Raw genomic sequence first — 19,811 nt, forward strand, 5'->3', positions numbered from 1 at the left:
AGGGACTGACATTTCACAGAGGCTAGGCCTTAAATGAGTAAATAAATGAGAAAAGCCTAGATACTAATGTAATAATTGGTTATTAACATAATGTAAAATAATGATTTCTCTAAGAATGTAGACTCTTATAGATTCACTGAAAGCATCTTTGGGACAATTCTAATAGTAGATAATGCAACTGATTTCATATGTATTTCTTTCCATTTTCATGTAGTTTTGTTGTTTTCTGTTATATTTCCATATTTCAAAAGCATTCTGCATTGTTTTGAGATTACTAATATTCACTATGGTAAAAGTCTATTTTAGAAGTTCTTTTTAAATTCTTGTTGGTCAATTTAAGTCTGGGCTATTTGTTTTATCTAAGGCAGTGCCCCATTCCAGCACAGTTTGTTGAATTCTTAAAAGTGTTTTGGGATTTCTATTTGTAGTATGAGGATGAAGAATTATGAGCTTCTTTCTTGATTTATAGTTATGACCACATGATTATGCATTTCTAATTATCTGGCAGAGATTTGTTATAGAATTTTTTAACTGACAAAACCACTCAACAAAAAAGTTTAGGGACCAGTTTCCTAGGAGAAGGCATAGGGAAGCCCTACAGTAAAGTCCGTGAAGAATTGTTATGCCCCTCCCCAAAACAGAGCTGTCTTAATGGAATGCCTTGAATCATCTTGTAAATATGAGGTTTTTTCCGGTTCTGTGGAAGAGTTCTGTGGTGGTGGGGAGATTGAATTCCAGATCCCAATCATGAAAGACAATTGCCAAGCCCAAAAGTTACTTTCCACAAAAGGAGAAGGGCCAGGATGGGAATGTCTTGGAGAATATCTGTGAGATTTCATGAAAGAATACAAGACTTATAGCCAAGAAATCTGTTTCTCTGACTGTGAGATTCTGGGTAAATCACTTACTTTCTGGATGCCTCAAATCTTTCTTTATGCAAAACAGGAAAGGTGATACATTCCCCTCTTCTCAAAGATAATGTCAGAATAAGGAATGCATTCAGGAACATTGTCTAAAACTAAAAGTCCAACAAAAATGTACATCGCTGAGAAAAGTGTTGCAAGGATTTCCAGGGTCTTTGCTAGCCACTGCATGAATAATCCAGGTATGTGACCTGTATACAGTTTGGATAAGACCAAGTCATGTAGATAAGCTTACCTAGAAAGCAGTTTGGAATAAGATCAGGGAGGATGCACAGACAGAAAAAGATACATTTTAGTCAAAGAAAAAGGATATATACACTATCACAAAGGCATATCCATTTACATCACACCAAAGGAAACTGTATCTTCTTTATCAATAATACAGCTAATGAATATTTGTTAACCTCCTACTTTCAGACTTATTAAATGGAATAAAAATAAACCAGCTTGTTTGGGTACTATTCAAAGTCCCGGGAGTTGAGGGGTTTTGGTAACTGTAATGTCATTGGAGGAAGGGAACTATGGAAGGAGACACTCAGAACATGTACATAAAAACGGCAAATACAGCACGAAGTGGGGTTGGTTAAACACTCTCGAAAATCCATCTTCCACAGAAGGCAGGCGTCTAGTGCGATGGAATGATTTCTCTATGAATCCACTACTCTTTTGCTGTGTGACTACTGAAAAGAACTTTCCCTTGGGGGCCTCAGTTTCCCCACATGTAAAATGGCACAGTTAACACCGATCTCGAGGGGTTGCTGGATGGAAAGCGCTCAGTGAAAACTCAAAGGGCTACAGAGATGAGATCCTATTATTGTTATTACATTTTTTTGTAGTTGGATGGCAATAGCCACAAATCCCGGGGTGCCGCCCTTCCGGCAACCCAACCGAACCAAACTCTTAGTTTCCCCGGGAGCTCTCCATGGTTACGACCCCTCCCTTGGGAGGCGGGACTGAGTGTAGCGGTGCGATTCTCTAGCCTCTCTTGAAGGTCTCCATGATAAAAGCAGTGTGACTCTCTAGCTTGTCTTGGAGGTCTCTATGGTAAAAGCATCCGCAGTTTTCATGGGGTTAATGGAATGACTCTAGCCTTCTCCTCGCTCTCTATGGTAAACTCCAACTCTTTATTTAAAGTGTGACGCTCTAGCCTCTCTTGGAATTCTCTATGGTCATACCCCTTCCACGGTTCTCAATAGAAGCGCTGCTTCCTCACTCGTTCCTGGTCTGACTCTCTAGCCACACAGCGATACCAAAGCTTGCTGCCTTCATGGAGCTCTCCATGGCGATCGCTTTTTTTTTTTTTTCCTTTTGATGGGATCATAGCTTCCGGTGGGTGGTGTTCCCGTCTAGCCTTCAAGCTCTCTCTCTATGGTGGAGTTTCTAGGGGAAAAAAAAAAAACCACTTCTTCTCCTCCCATAAGTCTTTCTATGGTGTCCCTATTATATGAAGGAGCCTCTCTAGCCTCCTGACTCTGTCTCTGTGTTAAGTCTCACGGAGCTGTCTTAGCACCGATAATTGGAACGCTCTCTCCCTTTCACCCCCACCCCGCCCCCAAGCTATCCGTGGACTCTAGCCACCTATTGCACGCTCCATGGTGATGCAACTCAACACTTTGGAACTCTATTGTTTATTTATGGGCCGATGGTCCAACCTCCGGAGCCCTCGCCTCCCCGTGGTGGCGCTCTGGCTTTTCTTCATGGAACACAATATGTCTCTCTAGCCTCCCATATTTCTCACTAGCTTTTCCCACGGAAGTGACGTAAACGAGGGGCGGGAGCAGCGCCCCGGAAGTGCCAGTAGCAGTGCGGTTGAGGCGGACAGGCGTCATGGCGGCGGCGGTGGCCGAAGCGCCGGAGCCGTGGCCGGAGGTGGACCTGGTGGAGCGCGAGCAACGTCGGGAGCTGTTGCTGACGGGTCCGGCGCTGGAAGACCGCGTGCGGGCGGCGGGAGGGCGGCTGCCGCCGCGCGTATTCTCGCTGTCGCTACTGCACTCCCTCGAGGTGTGCGGCTGCGCGAGCCTGCGCGAGCCGGGCCCGGGACTGGCGCGCGGTCTCCCGCGCCTGCGTAGCCTCGTGCTGCGCGGCAACGCGCTGGGGCCCGCGCTCAACCCAGAGCTGGGCCCGCTGCCCGCGCTGCGCGTGCTCGACCTATCCGGGAACGCGCTGGAGGAGCTGCCGCCAGGCAGCGGCCTGGGCCCCGCCGAGCCCCCGGCTTTGCCGCAGCTGCAGAGCCTCAACCTGAGCGCCAACCGGCTGCGCGCGCTCCCGGCCGAGCTGGCGCGCTGCGCGCCGCGGCTGCAGAGTCTCAACGTGGCGCGGAACCGCCTGAGCGCGCTCCCGGCCGAGCTCTTCGCGCTGCAGCTGCTCAGCGAGCTGGCGGCTGCCGACAACGAGCTACAGGAGCTCAGCCCGGCCGTGGCGGGGCTGCCGGCGCTCAAGGTGCTCGCGCCCCCCCCCTCCCCGGGGAGATGGAGACGGGGGGGGGGGGGGGGGCGCGGGGAGGAGGCTTCCAGGAAAAGCGAGGCGCCCCGAGTCCGTCCCGGGGAGCTAAAGTACCCTCAGCCCCACTTATAAACGAAGACTCAGTGAGCGGGTGACGGCAGGGGCGCGTCCGGAACTTGCGGGTTGTGGGGGTTCTGAGTTCCCTCCCCCACCTCTCTTTAGCCCGGGCCTACTTAAGTGTAATTGACTTTGGAGGGGGCGGGTGGGGCTCGCTGGTAAGGCATCACCGGGAGGGCCGCCCCTATCCCCCCCCCCCCGCCTTTATTCAGCTCTGTGCCAGGGGGTGCCCACGGGGGTAGGGCCTGCTGCCCAACAAGGCCACATTCTCCTTTTCCGCAGCATCAAGTTGGACTCGGTTCTTAACCATTTTTTGTCAGGAACTTCCTTTGGCAGCGACTGAGGGGCCTCTGGAAGCGCTGTCAAACTAATGGCTGTGAATGTAAAATAAAATCCACAAGCTTACTAAAGTAGTTCTATTGAAATACAGCTATCAAAACACGAAGAGATGTAGAGTCTGGTTTCCTGGGCCAAAGAATCTTTCATGTCCCTACCATTTTTAAATCTGAAATCCTGCCATTCTTTCTGCAGAGAATGTTTTGCCGTGAGCAAAAAGGAAAAGAGAGAGACTTTGGTCCAAGCCAAGCCTGGTGAGAGCAGCTGGTTAGGGTTTTTTTAGCCCTCCTTACATGAGAGGCTCTGGTGTCCGAACCAGGGGAGGCCTCCCTGAGTTCCTGGCCCTCCACTCAGCTCCCACTCTTGGGGCCACTGGTAACCTGTGCTCGGGCTTTCCTCATTGCCCACCTGCCATCCACAGACCCTCAGGGCTGGGTCCTCTCCAGATGGGCCTCCTAGATTCGTGGCCCCTTGATTCATCTAGGCAACCCTTTGATTCTTTTCTTAGTTTCTACCCCTTTTTCCTTTAACTTTTCAGATCTTTCATACCATTCAGACCTGTCGCTCTGTCCTCTTTTCTGGAGTCTTCATTATACCAGTAAAGGGAGATTATTTGCCACAAGCTCCCTCTCTTTCCCCATGACAAGAAATCTCTTGGCAGTTGTTGGTACAGGGAATAAAGGGCTGGAGTCAGGAAGTCCTGAGTTCAAATCTAGCCTCAAGATTAGCTGTGTGACTCTGTATGTCATAACTTCTGTCTACTTCAGTTTCTTCTCCTTTCTGGAATTCTCTCCCCCCTCCTTTTTGCCTCTGAAAGAATCTGACTGCTCTCCTTGCCAGCCTGCTGGTGCATTTCTCCACCGAAATTACCTTCCATCCGCATGACAGATCTTTTAAATATCTTTCTAGATGCACGTGTTGTTACCCCTTTATAAAGTAAGCTTCTTGATAGACAGACTTTTTGTCTTTGTGTGTCTGGCATAGAGTTTTGCTCAAAGGTGCTTCATTGATCACCTCAGAATGCCAGTTGTATAATGGGCTGATTGAGAGTCATGGAGGGATAAGGTTTTCTTTTGGCTACAGATCTGATAAATGCAGTCTTTGGTTCTAAAATCAGTGTTTTTCACAGCACTCCCAGTGACAACATTTCAGAGTTGGAAGAGATCTCACAAAGAATTTTAGTCCTACCCATTCTGGCATGAGAATCCCCTCACTGTATTATGGACAATATTCCTTCCCTCAACCGAAGGGGAAGGAAACCTCCAGTCTCTGAGGAGCTTGTTGATATTCATATTCATACAGTTCATATTCGTAAATTTTCTCAGACTTGGAGTTTAAATCTACTTCTGCAAATTCTCTCACTTGTTCTGTCTTCTAGCCCACCTAAAAGGGGCAAAAGGGCCTAGTGCCCAATCTGAGGTCCTTGGTAGCTGTTTATACTGACTTATTTTCTAGTTAGGAGTATAGATAATCATGATGCAGGCATTTTGGGCTAAGTAGAAAGAATCATTGAGCTAAAATCAGAATCCTAGCTCAGCTGCCTTCTGTCCATGTCATGTTCCCTCTGCTTTATCCCCCACCCCCCAATCTAAAAAAATGGGGTAGGAGTTGAGCCTTCCAGAGTCTGCCCTATGGCAGGTAGGAGTCACAGTTACCTCAAGCACGGTGAGACATCAAGTGTAGAATTTAAAGATGTAGAGAAATTGTCGATGAAATGAAAGTGAAAATGCCAGAAAAATTTAAACTTATTTTCTTATTTTTATTGAGACCTTTTGGCTTTTGTACTTTCAGAATATTTTTTTCTCCCTTCTCCTCCATCCAATAAGTTATCCCTTATAACAGATTTTTTTTTAAATAGTTGGGGAGGGGCAGCTAATTGGTGTACTGGATAGAGCACCAACCCTGAAGTCAGGACCCGAGTTCAAATCTGGCCTCAGGCACTTAGCACTTCCTGGCTGTGTGACTTTGGGCAAGTCACTTAACTCTAATTGCCTCAGCAAAAAAAAAAAAAAATTAGTGTGGGAACCCATCTAGTCAAACCAATTTGGCAGACCATAGAGATTTCTTCTTGGTAAACATTTAGAAAAGCAAGTGATGATAATCTAAAACTAGCATAGCTTCAGGAACAGGTTGTGCTGGACCCCTTTCATTGCCTTTTTTTTCTTGACTGCTCCAGTGAAAGATTTAGCTTACCTAGATTTTAGCAAAGTATTTCATAAGATCTTTATTTTTGCATAAAGTGGAAAGAGATGTATTAGAATTGGATGTCATTAATGAATTTATGTATTGTAAATCCCAGCTGAAGGAGTAGTTGTTGATGGTTCTGAGTCATCTTTGAAGGAGGTTGTTCATGTACCATTGAATATTTTAATCAGTGATTTGGATAAAAGCATGTCCTACCTGCTGAGTTTGAGGTGAGGAGGGAGAAGTCACCTTATGTGGTGCTTGGATCTGTTTTGAAGGAAAAGGACTTACTGAGGCAGAGGTGAAAGGAGAGTATTCCAGCCAGATGGGAAAAGCGTGGAGATGGGAGATGGAGCATTACCTGTGAGGAATCCCTTTTATAGTGAATTGAAGAGTATAAGGCCCAGTGAGGCTTGGAAAAATGGTTTGAATCAAGTTGTAAAAGACTTGAAAAATCTAAGCACACAATTTTTAATTTTATCCTAGAGACAACAGAGAGTCACAGGATTGTTGTCAGCAGAAGAGGGTCTTGATAGATATCCAGAAGTTCAGGGTACTGCTGTGGGGGATCCCTCAACACAAGCAAAAGCTAGATAGCATAATGACCACTTGTGGGGCATCTTGTCAAAAGTCTGTCCATTTAGACTTGATGGACTTTGAGGTTCCTCCCAATTCTTAACATTCCTGCATTCTGGAGGAGCAGTCGATTCAAAGTAGCAGCCAGGAAAGGAGGACACCAAAGAGCTTCTAATGCTAGTTCATAGTTTTGGCACACTGAGGGCCAAAAAGAACTTTCAGATTCATCCTTTGACCTGCATACAATCCTAGAGGGGAAAATGACTGAGCATAAAAGTATCTGGTGCTTTCCTCCAAATTGCTAGAAGAAGCTGATGGCTTAGTGGATAGAGTCTGAGCCCAAAGTCAGCAAGCCTGGTGTTCAGATCTGGCCTCAGATACTGAGTTAGAAGTGTGACCTGGCTTGGGAAAGTCATTGAACCTCCTTATCTATAAAAGTGGGGACAATAGCAGCAGAGTTGTTTGTCATTTATAAGGTACTTAGCACAGAGCCTGACACTGAATAAATGCTTTATTTCCTTTCATCCTGTGTCAGGAGGTACCCCATGGAGTCCAAAGAATCAGCCCTCCCCTGACAAGGTCACTCAGAGACCTAAACCAGCACCTGGCACCTCTGAGCTTCTCCTAAAGGCTGGGACTTCATGAATTCTGAGTTCCTACCACTGTCTATGCTTTTCTATCCAGACCAGTACCCTTTATTCTGACCATTGTTTCTTTCTTTAAGCTGGCTTTCCATAGTGCCTTTTTTCAGACCACCTTTTTATGACTTTCCCTCAGCAAGTCTGCCAGAAATGAAAAAGCAAAATTTGATTTAAAAAATCAAGAATTTGATTGTTCTTGAATTGTTTCAATTTTGTCTGACCCTTTGGGGTTTTCTTGGCAGATATACTGGGGTGGTTTGCTATTTCCTTCTTTAGCTCATTTTACAGAGGAGAAAACAGGCAAACAGTTATGGGACAGTGCTAGCTGAGTATCTGAGTCAGGTCCTCCTGACTCCCAGCTGGCCCTCTATCCCAGGGATCCTCAAACTACGGCCTGCAGACCAGATGCAACAGCTGAGAATGTTTATCCCCCTCACCCAGGGCTATGAAGTTTCTTTATTTAAAGGCCCACAAAACAAAGATTTTGTTTTTACTATAGTCCGGCCTCCAACAGTCTGAGGGGCAGTGAACTGGCCCCCTATTTTAAAGTTTGAGGACCCCTTCTCTATCCAAAGGGTTTAGAGACAAATGTAAATAAGCAGTGGGATCAGCTGTGTGTGTGCTCTGATCGTAACCCTACCACATTGGCTTGATTAAGTCATTTTCACTTCCTTATACCTCAGTTTCTTAATCTATAAAATGAGGGGAGGTTTGGACTGTGAAACCCAAGGTCTCTTTCAGCTCCAGATTCTTGCCCATCAGTGTTGAATTGGCTTACCCCTGTGTAATCTATTGCTGGCTTAGCCTCAGCACAGTGAATTGCGTAAATGAAGGATAGAGCCAGTTGGTGAAAAGATAAATTAGGTGATTGTCTCCACAGCTATTGCTGATTTATGCCTAAGCACCCGAGTTCAAATCCTGCCCTTGGAACTTGTTGCCCATGTGACTGTTTCCCTTTTTTTATACTGCCAGTCATTAGCAACTCACCTGATACATGGTAGATACTTAATAAATGTTTATTAACTAGCCTTGTATCCCACTTTCTTCACCTGCAATATGAGGGAGATTGGATTAGTGAGCATTTATTAAGTAACTATTATATGTCAAGTGTTTGTCATAAGAACTGGGGAATTTAAAAAGGCAAATACAATCCTACCCTTCCAAGCTCGAAGTCTATTGGGGAAGCCAATATGCAAGCAGCTATGTATAAACAAGATATGGACAGAATAAATTGACGATAATCAGCAAGGAGGAGGCCCAAGAGTTGTGGAGATTAGGAGGGGCTTCCTGTTGAATGGAATTTAAATTGGGACTTAAAAGAAGCCAGACAAGAGTATTGAGGAGGGAGAGCATTGCAGGGTCTGCTGGGGAGAATACCCAAGCAAAGCAGTGATGTAGGCCCTAGTTTAAGAAATGGCCAGGATGCCAGTGTTTCTGGACTGAAGAGAATGGGTCAGGGAGTGAGTTTGAAGACTGGAAAGATGTTCGTGGAGAATATCTGACCATGAAGGGCTTTGAATACCAAGTGGAGCTCCAGGGGTTTTTAGGAAGCCAGTGGGGTTGGTTGAGTTAGAAGGACAGGGTCAGATTTTTGCTTTTAGGGAAATACTTTTGTTGGCCGGTTGGAGGGTGGGACTGCAGTGAGGAGAGACTTGAGACAGATTCCCACAGCACTAGCTATGAGGTGATATGGGCCTGTGCCAGGATGGAGGCCAAGTGAGAGAGAAGTGGCATTAGGTGACCCCTGGATTCCCCTGCAACTCTAGATCATGATCCCATAAGCTTAGATCTTTGATCTCTTACTAATCTCGCTTATTTTACTTCCTCAGACTTTGGATCTGGCTAACAATCAGTTAAGTGAAATTCCTGGGGAACTTGCTGACTGTCCAAAGCTCAAGGAGATCAATTTCAAAGGGAACAAACTGAAAGATAAACGCCTGGAGAAAATGGTGAATGGTTGCCAACCCAAATCCATCCTGGAGTATCTACGAGTTGGGGGACGAGGCAAAGGAAGGGGCAAGACTGACGGCTCTGAAAAAGAAGAAAGCAGGAGGAAAAAAAGGGAGCGAAAGCAGAAAAAGGAGACCTGCGAGGGCGAAGAGGAAGAAGTAGAGGAAGTGAACAAGCTTCTCATCAGAATTCTGCACGTTTCTGAAAATCCCACTTCTCTGACTGTAAAAGTAAACCCAGTGGTGAAAGATGTCCGGCCCTACATAGTGTGCGCTGTAGTCAAAGGAATGAACTTGAGACCAGGAAATGCTCTGAAGCGATTCCTCTCAATGCAGGTTGTGCCCTGGGAGTTATCCCATTATTCTAAAGTGTGTTAGGTCTGGGAGCTAAATGCAAGTGAAAATGCACTTAGGGAAATGATATCATGGGAACAGTGGGTCTCAAATTTCCCCTGGAATCCAGTGGTTGAGAAGTGTTAGTGTCCCTCAAAAATTGAGAAGGCCCCTTTTGTAAGTAAAATTGCCTCCTTTGCAGGCCCTAAACAAACAAACAACCTGTTGCTTAAACTGGAAGGTGAATTTAATGAAATTAAACATATCCTGGGCTCTTGTGGATTTTTCTTACTTGATGCTCCAAGCTGCAGTTTTAATTGTAAATCATTCAATTGGCAGAACTTCAATTTGTCTGATTTCTTGTTTCTTTTTACCTCTCCTCCCCTAGAATTTAAAGCTACATCTTTGAACACAAGAAATGTGGCTTTTAAAGGAATCTACTAAGTTTTTCCGACCATAATCTTAACATGTTTTTGCCTAGTCATCTAGGTGGTCAGAATAATTTTACAAAATAAGTTGTAAATCTGTACAATTACCATGTGTTTTTTTCCTTAGTTGAATTGATAATGATGACAAAACATGTCAGAAACTGCTTTTGAGGTTATGAATATTTAGGGAGGGAGCTGCTTTCTAACTATTCCCCTAAGCCTATTTTGGTTTAGTCCAACCATTAGAATTCCAGTGTTGGCTTGAGAATTCAGATGCTGTCTTTTAAAATTAATTGATAGTGATGCCGATGAATGTGAACCAAGAAGACCTTTTTCTGTTAATGTTAACTTAATTTTGATAATTCCATTAAATTTTTTTCTCAGTAAGACAAGCTATTCATTGGCTGTAGAGAAGGGCTGTCCTAAAGGAGGGTATTGGAAACTTTGCTTACCATTGTGCAGTCACTGAATTCTTGGTTTGGACCCTTTGGGTTTAAAGTCTTTTTGCCATTCATTTTATTTTTAGAGAAACCTTGATGTCTTGATGATCCTCTTGAACTTGTGTTGTAGACCAAGCTCCACGAAGACATCTGTGAGAAAAGAACGGCAGCGACGATAGCAACCCATGACCTTAAGCTGATCAAAGGTCCTCTGCTGTATGGAGCACAGTCTCCCCAAGAACTAAAGGTACTGAATTTCATTTACTGCTTCTCCTTTTGGCCTATGGTGTTTGTGTGGGTTAGAGTTGGATGACAGTATAAGCCTGAATGTCAAGAACATGGTTTTGTTGGTATGGAGATTCCCTCCTACATGCAGATGCAGATTGCAGCTTGTCTAGCACATAAATTAGTAAAGTAGCCTGAGGCTCGATTTCAGACATTACTCTATTCCCTCTGTTTCCTGTCCTTCACATATTCTTCAAGAAACCTAAATATTTTCATCTATGCATCCTACCACCATAAGGATAGGAGGATGTGTGTTTGTGTACAAGTAGGTACATGAATACACACACGACGGCTTAAAACTCACTCCTTTCTCTTTGTTTCTTCTGTCCCCAAACCCCACCAGGCTATGTTTAGAGATGACTTTGAAATCAATTGTTTAATTCCAAATAAAATAATCATAGTAAGATTTTCCCTGTTTTTATCTTACACACTTTTGCTCATTTTGAAACAAGAACTTCTAGGTGTTTGTTCTTAAGTTCGCAGCCCTCAAATTTGGTATATTCCACATCTCTGTTAAGTGGTTTTCTCATAACCTGCCCCTTGCTCATCTAAATTCTTTCCTGATGTATCATCAGGGTCACCTGAGGATACTTCAGGCTTTGGCAGGGAAACTGTTTCTCCTGGACATATTTCACCTAATTTGACCAGCTGTTCCTTCTTTCCTATGATCCTACTTCTTTAGATCTGATAACCTTGGGGAATTCATTAATATGCTCACCTCCAAGTTAAGGTTGATTTGAAAGGTATCCATATCCACTCAACCTCTTTCTTGTACATTAGTCACAGTATTTGGAAATTGAGACTCTCCAGAAAGAGTGACTGGAAAATTGGAGGTGCCTGCCTGCTAATTGTTTCGAAGATAGCTGGGAGGGCCTGCTGTGACCAAGGTCTGGTTGCAGGCACAATATTTTCTTCCCATTCTTTTACTGCACCTGGTCATTAATGATTTCTAAGAGATAGGCCTTGGGTTTTTTCCCTTAGGCATTCATGGGTTTCCTGTGATTCCAACTTTGCAAGTGGTATATTCTGTTTTATAATAATCAGGCTTTGATTAAATTGCCCCATTTAGAACATTTTTTAAAAATAGCTTTTGTAGCACTTGGTTTTCTTTGGAAACCTGGTTCTAAAAGTGAATATGATTTTTTGAGCTACAAGCTAACAGAAAACTATCTGGTATTAGAGAGTTGGGGAACAAAGCCTCAGGAATATCTTAATATTTGTAGAGATATGGAATATCTGTAACATTGGATGATTATGATATTAAGTTAGACCCTTAAGTCATAGAATCATTGGACATATGAAAAAACTGAGGCACAGAAGTTAAATGGTTTGCTCTGGGTCACATGGGGTTAAGGAAGGAGTTGGATCTGAATTCGAGTCTTCAGATTCCATTTCCAATGCCCTCTCCATTCCACCACGTGATATCTCTAAGCCTTTTAGTGACTGTCAGCTTGGAAAACTGAGTAAGGTGTGGGAGAGGAGAGAGATGGGGAGATATGTTTTTGTGGCATTGTAGATCAGATCAGCTGCTTTCCAATTGGAGTATCGACTCTCGGTCATTGTGTTTCTTTCCCATTTGGCAGATTGTCCCCTTAGGACGGAAGGAGATCAAAGCAAAGGACCTTGTCCGACAATTACAACTGGAAGCTGAGGAGCAAAGAAAGCAAAAGAAAAGGCAAAATGTCTCAGGTTTGCACAGGTCAGTTCCTGTTAAACACACACACACACAATCATCATTGGGATGAGGGGAGATAAAGGAGTGGGGGAGAGAGGGAAGGAGAAAGTGGGAGAGAAGGATAGAGAAGAGAAAAGGGAAGGAGGTAGAGGGAAGTGAATGAAAGAAACACAACACAGGGGATAAAGCTGAGCTTCAAGAGTGTTTTTTGTTTATAAATTGCACATATTCTAAGAATAAAGGACCAATGCTGCCTTTTAAGTTTAGTTTTATTTTCTTGATCAGCAAAAATTTTCCTTCTCTCATTTTCCTCTCCCACCCCAATCAATAACAAAGAAAAAACAAAACTCCTGTTACAAGTGTGAATGGTCAAGCAAATGACATTTTCACATTAGTCATCTCCAAAAGGGAAATATAGAGATTCATGTCTGTCTGTCTGTCTCATTTTGCCCTCTGAGACCTTTACATCCCTCACCTAAAGTAGGAGGTGAACAACATTTTTCATAATTTTTTTTAACATGGCAATTCATTCTGTAATTTATTTTGAGCGTTCTTTTTAAAAATTTTGAATTCCAAATGTTCTCCTTCCCTCCTGTACTCATTGAGAAGGCAAGCAGTATAATAACAATTATACCTGTTACCCACGCTTAAAAAAAAAAAAAAGTTAAGAGGCAGGCTTAGAAACCCAGATCTTCCTTGCTTCAAAACCAAACTATTTCTAGACTAGGCTTTTAGTTTATGAACTGAAAACAACTGGCTTGCAAGTCAGAAAGTAAATATCTGAAGGTACTGTTATAGTAGATGTTGGTTTTCACATACCCACTTCAGAGTATCTTAAGAGCTTCATCTCAGTCAGAAATTGTTAGGGGATGTTTCTTGATTTGGGGGTTGGTTTTTTTAAAATGAGCAATAATCATTTTGGAAGTAAGAGAAAAGAAAATGTTTTCTTTCAACTGATATCTCCCAAATGATTAGAAAATGTGGTTCTTGACAGGAATTAGAAGCATTCGTGATCTCTAATTTTAAAAAATAATAATTTTATACTTTTTCAAACATTCAAACAAAAACTCAGAACTCTAGAACTTGTGAATACTGGCAGACCGAGCCAGGTACCACAGCGCTGGCAGGGCAGCCTGGTCCTTTATTTTAGTCAGGATGTCTTAACCAGATCAAGGTCCTTAAACCTGCTGTAAGGAATAAGATGTATAGTTTATAATTAGCACCTTATTTATCTGTAAATAGGGATAGTGACTGCACCTTGTATTTCATTGGCATGGAAAACTCCACCAGTAAAAGTCAGCAACTTCTCTGCAGCTTAGAGTAATTGCTTGGCAGAGTTGCCAAGATTCTGAAGCCATTATGTGTCAGAAACTGGACTTGAATCCACCTCTTCCTGATTTTGAGGCCTGTTCCCCATCCACAAGGCCACACTACCTCTCTAGAATCCAAGTACAGGTATCTAAACTATCTATTCTCTACAGTGATTGAGAGCTTCCTTGTTCTCATGCTGTTGATTTGTTCAGTGGATTTTTTTTAGTAGATTCTAGGATCATAGATTTAGAGTTTGGTCTTACAAACTTCAACTCATTGCTACATATAAATAATTGAGGTCCAGGTGTTTAAATAACTAGCCATATTTTCCAATCACACCCCTATTTTTTTTCCTTCTTTGGCAGATATCTTCATTTATTAGATGGAAAAGAATTCTACCCTTGTCTAGTAGATGCAGATAATGTGGTTATTTCTTTCCCACCAATAACAAACAGTGAGAAGACAAAGGTACGTGTGACGTCATATTATACATATTATATTATAAATGTCTTGTGTTATGGATAGGTGAACGCTTGGACTCAACAGTTATTAATACAAATGAAACTTAGCATAATTGTATTTAATAGTAAACTGAGGCCCAGGAGAGCTTTGTCCTGTGTTAAGAAGCTATCAGTAATAACAGAAAAATCTGCAATGTGTTATTTCACTTGAGTGTTTTCCTTTAGGACAGATGGAAATTTTTTGATGTCTAGAATCGTATTCTGTACATTCTTGTAGGGTAGAAATGGCAAATGTCGACATGTTTTTCAACTCTCATTTGTCTTACGTCTTTTGCAACTTATTTAGATTAAAACAACAACCTCTGATTTATTTCTGGAAGTGACAAGTGCTACCAGTCTGCAAATCTGCAAAGATATCATGGACACTCTCATTTTGGTAAGAAGTTTAGCAAATCCCATCTATCAGTAACAATTACAAATATTTTTAGAAGTGTTAGGAGGTTTGTCCTCTAGTTTTCTTGCTCTTTTCATTGCATGTGTTTGCTTCCTACGTTGGTTTATAGAGAAATGTTAACTGCCTCAAGCCCTTGGGATTATAAAGCTGGAATGGACTCTAGAGGTCATCTCATTCTTTCAATTAAAATAGTACTTCTTTTGCAGAAAATGGCTGAACTCAACAAATTCACTTCAGAAAATAAAGAGGAACAGTCCCTCTCTGATACAGAAGCTGATGGTGTTTCAAGCCCCTTCAATCTCAAATCTGATCAGAATGCTGAAAAAGATGGCAACTCTCCATTAATCGTGGAGCAAGTTCGGGTCGTAGACATGGAAGGGAGCTTAAAAGTTTTGTATCCTTCTAAAACAGATCTGGACATAACTGCTTCCCATATAACAATCATCCGTTGATGGAAATGACCACAGCTTTCTGCAGGCTGTTTGTAAAATATATTGTTGTCATTTTGGCATATTTTGCAGGCATTTGTATATGGTATAATTTAAATTATTCACTACATTTTCCACCCCTGAATTTTTTTTTAAAGAAAATATGTAATATCAGTTCAGTTTCCAAAGCTATGTCTGTCCAATTCCTCCTTTTGTGACAGTGAAGCTGTCTTTTCTTGATGCCAAAAGTGAAAAAAATCACAGAATCTCAGAGGCCATCTAGTCTAATTATATGCTTGTAAAACTCAGTGTTATGGTTGTTTTAATTTTACAGCACCAAAGAGCTGATTTCATTTATCCTTTTCCTGAAATGTAAATGGATTTTGGAATGGAAACAAGATCTGTGTTCTGGTATCATGACTTTACAGCCCAAGAGAATGTAATTTTTAAAAGGGGGAGGGTGGGGGTGGTGAGAGGGAATTGAGTTGGACAGGAACACTTGGTTCAAAATTGGGAAGTTTTTGAAAGTATAGAATTATTCTTTTAGAGATCATCTTTGTTAAAAAGTCTGACTTTAGGACTGGTATAGCTTAAAACTACTGAGTTAAATTTTAATTTTTACTATGACAATGCCTTGAAATAAATCCTAATTTTTATAAGGAAAAAATAAGGAAGACCGAGTTATGTGTGATCTAATTCCTTTAACTAATATTGCTGTTAGGAATGCCTTTTGCTCTATTAAATTATGAAAACTATAGCCATGCAGTGTAGTTAGCCTCAAAGCACTGACATATGAAGGTGCTCTTTCTGTGACTGCAGAAGTATGCAGCCTGGGACCTGAGGGTTGGGAATGAGCAGAGCCCCTGGCCAGCCACCAAGTGACACGGGTCCTAACTTGGGACTTGGGGCCGGTCCCCAGGCATGGCTGTTTGACACAGGGCTGGTGCCTCCCCGTTTAAAAAGGGTGTCCGTCATCCTGTTAGTGGTGTTTGAGCTGCAGGTGCTCTCTAATGGCAGGGAACCAGTGCACACAGGGCTCTCTGAGGAGCCCTTTGGGGCCTATTGGAGGGAACCATAGGAAGATTTTAATGTTGAAATGTAATCAGAACTGACTACATCCCTTTGTTTCTTTTTACACACTCAGAACGGTGCTGCATTCTCTTCTCTTTAAAGACAGCGGCTAAATAAGTATCTCCCCTAGGTGGTGATGAAAGCATTCTCTTCTTAAACAGAAATCATCAATGCCAAAGGAAGCAGCTCTTCTTATTTTAGCTATTTTCCACCTTAGTTAGCTGTGCGTGTGGCCTTCATCCAGAAGGGCCTGATCATTGGTGTGGGTCTGCCCTCTTCGGGACTGGCACCGATGCAGGTCGCAGCATCCACAGAGTCCCCACGACTCAGTGTGGGCAGCCTTGCAATGAGCAGCAAGGCCGAGCCTCGGGAGCCGACACACAAGCTGTCATTGGCCCAGCAGGGAACGCTTGCCCCGCTTGCTGTCAGACCTCCAAGTGCTCGTGCTTAGCTGGCCCTGGTCACATTCATGCTGCCATCAGAGAATATGTCTATGAATACCCCAATTGCTGTAAATTCTGCTGTAACTGGAGATTCGAAATTGTTCCAGAACAGGACGTGTCAAAGGAAATCAAGATTGCTGCCTTAAAATTAGTGTCATTTAGCAACTGGCTGTCTTCAATAAAAAACAGATAGCCATCAGTAAGGCTCCTTTGAAATTGTGGGAAGTTACGATTATTTGTGCCACAGATCATCAGTGAACCCAGTATCCAAAATCCAGGATCTGTTGACAAACTTGGTGACGGGAGCAGTACCACATAACATTTTCTAACAAGAGACCCTTCTTTGCCTGTCCTTGGCCTAATATTAACTGTTGGCTGGGCTCCCTGGTCACCTACTGTTATTTCTACTATAAGTGGAAACGGTTCATGATCACATTCTTTCTCCTAGAATTGGGCTCTTGGTAAAAGGTTGAGAAAAGAAGATTCAAAGTTGCTGAACTTTAATTCATGCTAATCCAGTTTCTCCCTCCCATATTCTGTTTTTGCTTCAAATTTTGTTGACAGAAAGAATGGTTTAACCCCTGATGTCACTGTTTGACTTAGTGTGAGAAACAAAGGCTGCTAATGAGTTCTGTCTACTCTTGAAGTATTTTAGGATTCGAGATCTGCCAAATGGACAGTAAGAGGCAAAAACCACTTGGGAACCCCCAGCTACTTTTCTTGTTATTTCATGTGCAGGGGTTCCCAGCCTATCCGATACTGTATCACTGCGTTGTCCAAGCGATTGGCCAAAGTCACCATGTTCTGGGAGTCTGTACACATGATCTGAGGGGAGGGAAAGAAGGGCTCTACTTGGCTTCTCTGTATCAAAAGGATTCAATAAAAACCCTTAATAAACTGGATCTTTTCTTTTTTAGCATGCTCCTTTGGTCCTGGGCTAGAAGCCCAAGTCATTCCCTAAGTACCTACTGTGTGCCAGGCCTGCTGTTGGCCTGGGATAGTAAGATGAATAAGCCCTCTAGGGCTTAGAATGTGAAGGCAGGATGATGAAAGTCCTAACAGTTAGAACTCTGAGCCAAACTTCAGAAAAAGGATTTGGAGAGGACAGGAGGAAGAGAGAAGGGTGTTCAGTGAGGGGGAGTCCAGAATTGGGGTGGAATGTCAAGTGTGAGGAACAATTAGTCTTAGTTTGACTAGAACATAGAGTTTGGGAAGAACTGGGCCGAGCTTGAAGTGCCAGCTTGCGTTGGCAGCGGTCTCGAAGGTCAGTGTTGCCAAGGATCTGCTGTTCTTCCTGGTAGAGCCGCCGCAGGGGCCAGAATGTCTCCTGGAGAGTCAACTCTGCTGTAGCTCCTGGATTTTAGGTCGCAGGATTAGAGATTGAGAGCTGAAAGGGGGGAACCTAAGAGCTCACAGACTCCAACCCTCGTTTCACAGATGAGGAAATGGGGTAAGGTGGGTCAGAATGACTCAGGGTCCCACCCATGTGTCAGAAGCTGGCTTTGACCCAGCTCTAAATAGAGCAGATCATTGTGCCAACTGCCTCATGGGGGTGGCTTTTTGGAATACAAACTTTCCCCATGGCAATGATCATTAACTCAGATTTAGCCTTTTTTTTGTTTTGTTTTTTTTTAATGCAAAAGGATTACTCCAGGGGTTGGGGGCTTTGAAGGTCTCGATTTAACTCGACGCTAAGCACGGTGTCTGGCATTGCCCATGAATCAAAGTACGTGGGTTCCCTCTCGTAGAAGCTGCCACCTTGGGCTCCCAGACAAAGTTCCCTTTCTTCACCTGACGGCAGACTAGGAGGCAACAGCTTGGCCAGACGCGCTTGCCTGAGCTTCAGTTTGCCCCGCTAAAGCGGGGGTGGGGACTTCACGGACGTCAGCCAGCAGTCCACCTTAGTATGAGGCGATATTACCGCCGCAGAAAGGGCTGGGGGGCTGGGGGAGGGAGGACCAGCCAAAACGCCACTACGGGACCTCGGGCCAGGGGCAAATCGCGCGATGCTGCGGCGCCGCGGGATATCTTCTTTGCGGGGACGGCGCCAGCGTGGGCGTTGGTTTTACTTGACGAAGCGTGTTTGTTACTAGGGTCTTTTTTTTTAAGAGGAGAGAGAAATACTCGCTTCCCTCCACCAAAAAGTTTTAAGACCTTCCCCTCCAAAAACAGCCTCCGTCTGGGAAACGAGGCTGGGCTGGGTCGTGTCCAAGGCCCCTTCCTGCTCTTAACGAGGCGAAGCTAGTTTCGCGGGAGCCTCCTTTGCCGCTTTCCCAGCGGGCGCCCCGATGGGAGGGCGTCCCCCGGACTCGGCGGCTAGTACCGTCCTGCCACCATGCGGGGGGCCGAGCCTTCCGGGGGGCTCCCCGGGGCCCGCAGCAGCATCGCGCTCGCCCACCGGCCAGCCAGGCAGAAATTAGGGCGCAGTGGGTGCCTCGGGAAGGGCAGACGGCCTGCGAAGGAAGGCCCTCCCAGCCCGGCCGCCCGCTCCCCCCGCCCTCTCTCCTCTCCGTTCCCTTCCCCGCTTTTTCTCCCCCTTCCCGGCTCCCGGCTTTGAAACCCTCAGCTCTCCTTCCTGTTACCCGAGCCTTTCCAGGCAGGTGGGGCCGGGACGCACCCACCCCCTCCATGGAGTGAGGCAGCCGAGGAGACAGCGGACGGGAGTTTCGCGGCACGAGCCCCCCACTGCCGAGTCGGTTGGCCCTGGAGGCGGCCAGAGCTGGGGTCTAGGCGCCGGGGGGGCAGAGCCATGGCCCTGGGCGGCGGCCTGCAGCCCGGACGGCGCGCTGGAGGCGATCGCCGGCGGCCCGGCGGCCCTGCGGAGGAGGTGCCCGGCCGGGGCGCCCGAGCCCTAGAGCGCAGCCCCCTCCCCGGCCCGCTCTCTCTGGCCGCCTCGATGGCGCCCCCGGCTCGTCTCCGCCTCCCGCCGCCAGCCCAGGACCCCTTTCTGCCTACCCTGGCGGGCTCCCCGGCTTCGGCCACTACCCCGTCGGCGGCGCACGTCTGGGAGCTGGGAGCTGCCCGGCTGCTGCAGCGCTCGGACTCCCGAGCGTCGCCCCGCCGCGCCCCGCCGCCCCGCAGCCCTCAGGCCAAGCAGGCCCGAGGGGCCGCCGCTCCGCGAGCCAAGCTGTCACTGCTGCTGCTGCGACCATCCCCCGCCGCTCAGCCTGCCTTGGTGGGGCCCTTGGCCAACAGCCTCCGAGAGGGGACATCAGGGGCCGGCTACTACAGCGAGAAGCGCATCTCGGAGTGGATCAATCAGGTGAACCGCAGCCTCTTCGCTCCCTCGGGGATCCTGGACCCTCCCGTACAGG

At 45.1% G+C, this 19,811-nt stretch overlaps 1 protein-coding gene across 1 annotated transcript; it reads left to right on the plus strand.

Moving 5' to 3' along the window:
* Window positions 1-2,561: 2,561 nt before the first annotated feature.
* Window positions 2,562-17,399, plus strand: LRRC47 (leucine rich repeat containing 47). Its single transcript, XM_051988727.1, has 7 exons — window positions 2,562-3,362; window positions 9,049-9,504; window positions 10,500-10,616; window positions 12,238-12,353; window positions 14,006-14,108; window positions 14,448-14,537; window positions 14,762-17,399. Exons 1-7 carry the CDS (start codon window positions 2,751-2,753, stop codon window positions 15,005-15,007), a joined length of 1,740 nt encoding a protein of 579 aa, XP_051844687.1. The 5' UTR covers window positions 2,562-2,750; the 3' UTR covers window positions 15,008-17,399.
* Window positions 17,400-19,811: the final 2,412 nt, after the last annotated feature.

This window comes from Antechinus flavipes, chromosome 3, assembly GCF_016432865.1.
Source record: "Antechinus flavipes isolate AdamAnt ecotype Samford, QLD, Australia chromosome 3, AdamAnt_v2, whole genome shotgun sequence".
Taxonomy (NCBI): domain Eukaryota; kingdom Metazoa; phylum Chordata; class Mammalia; order Dasyuromorphia; family Dasyuridae; genus Antechinus; species Antechinus flavipes.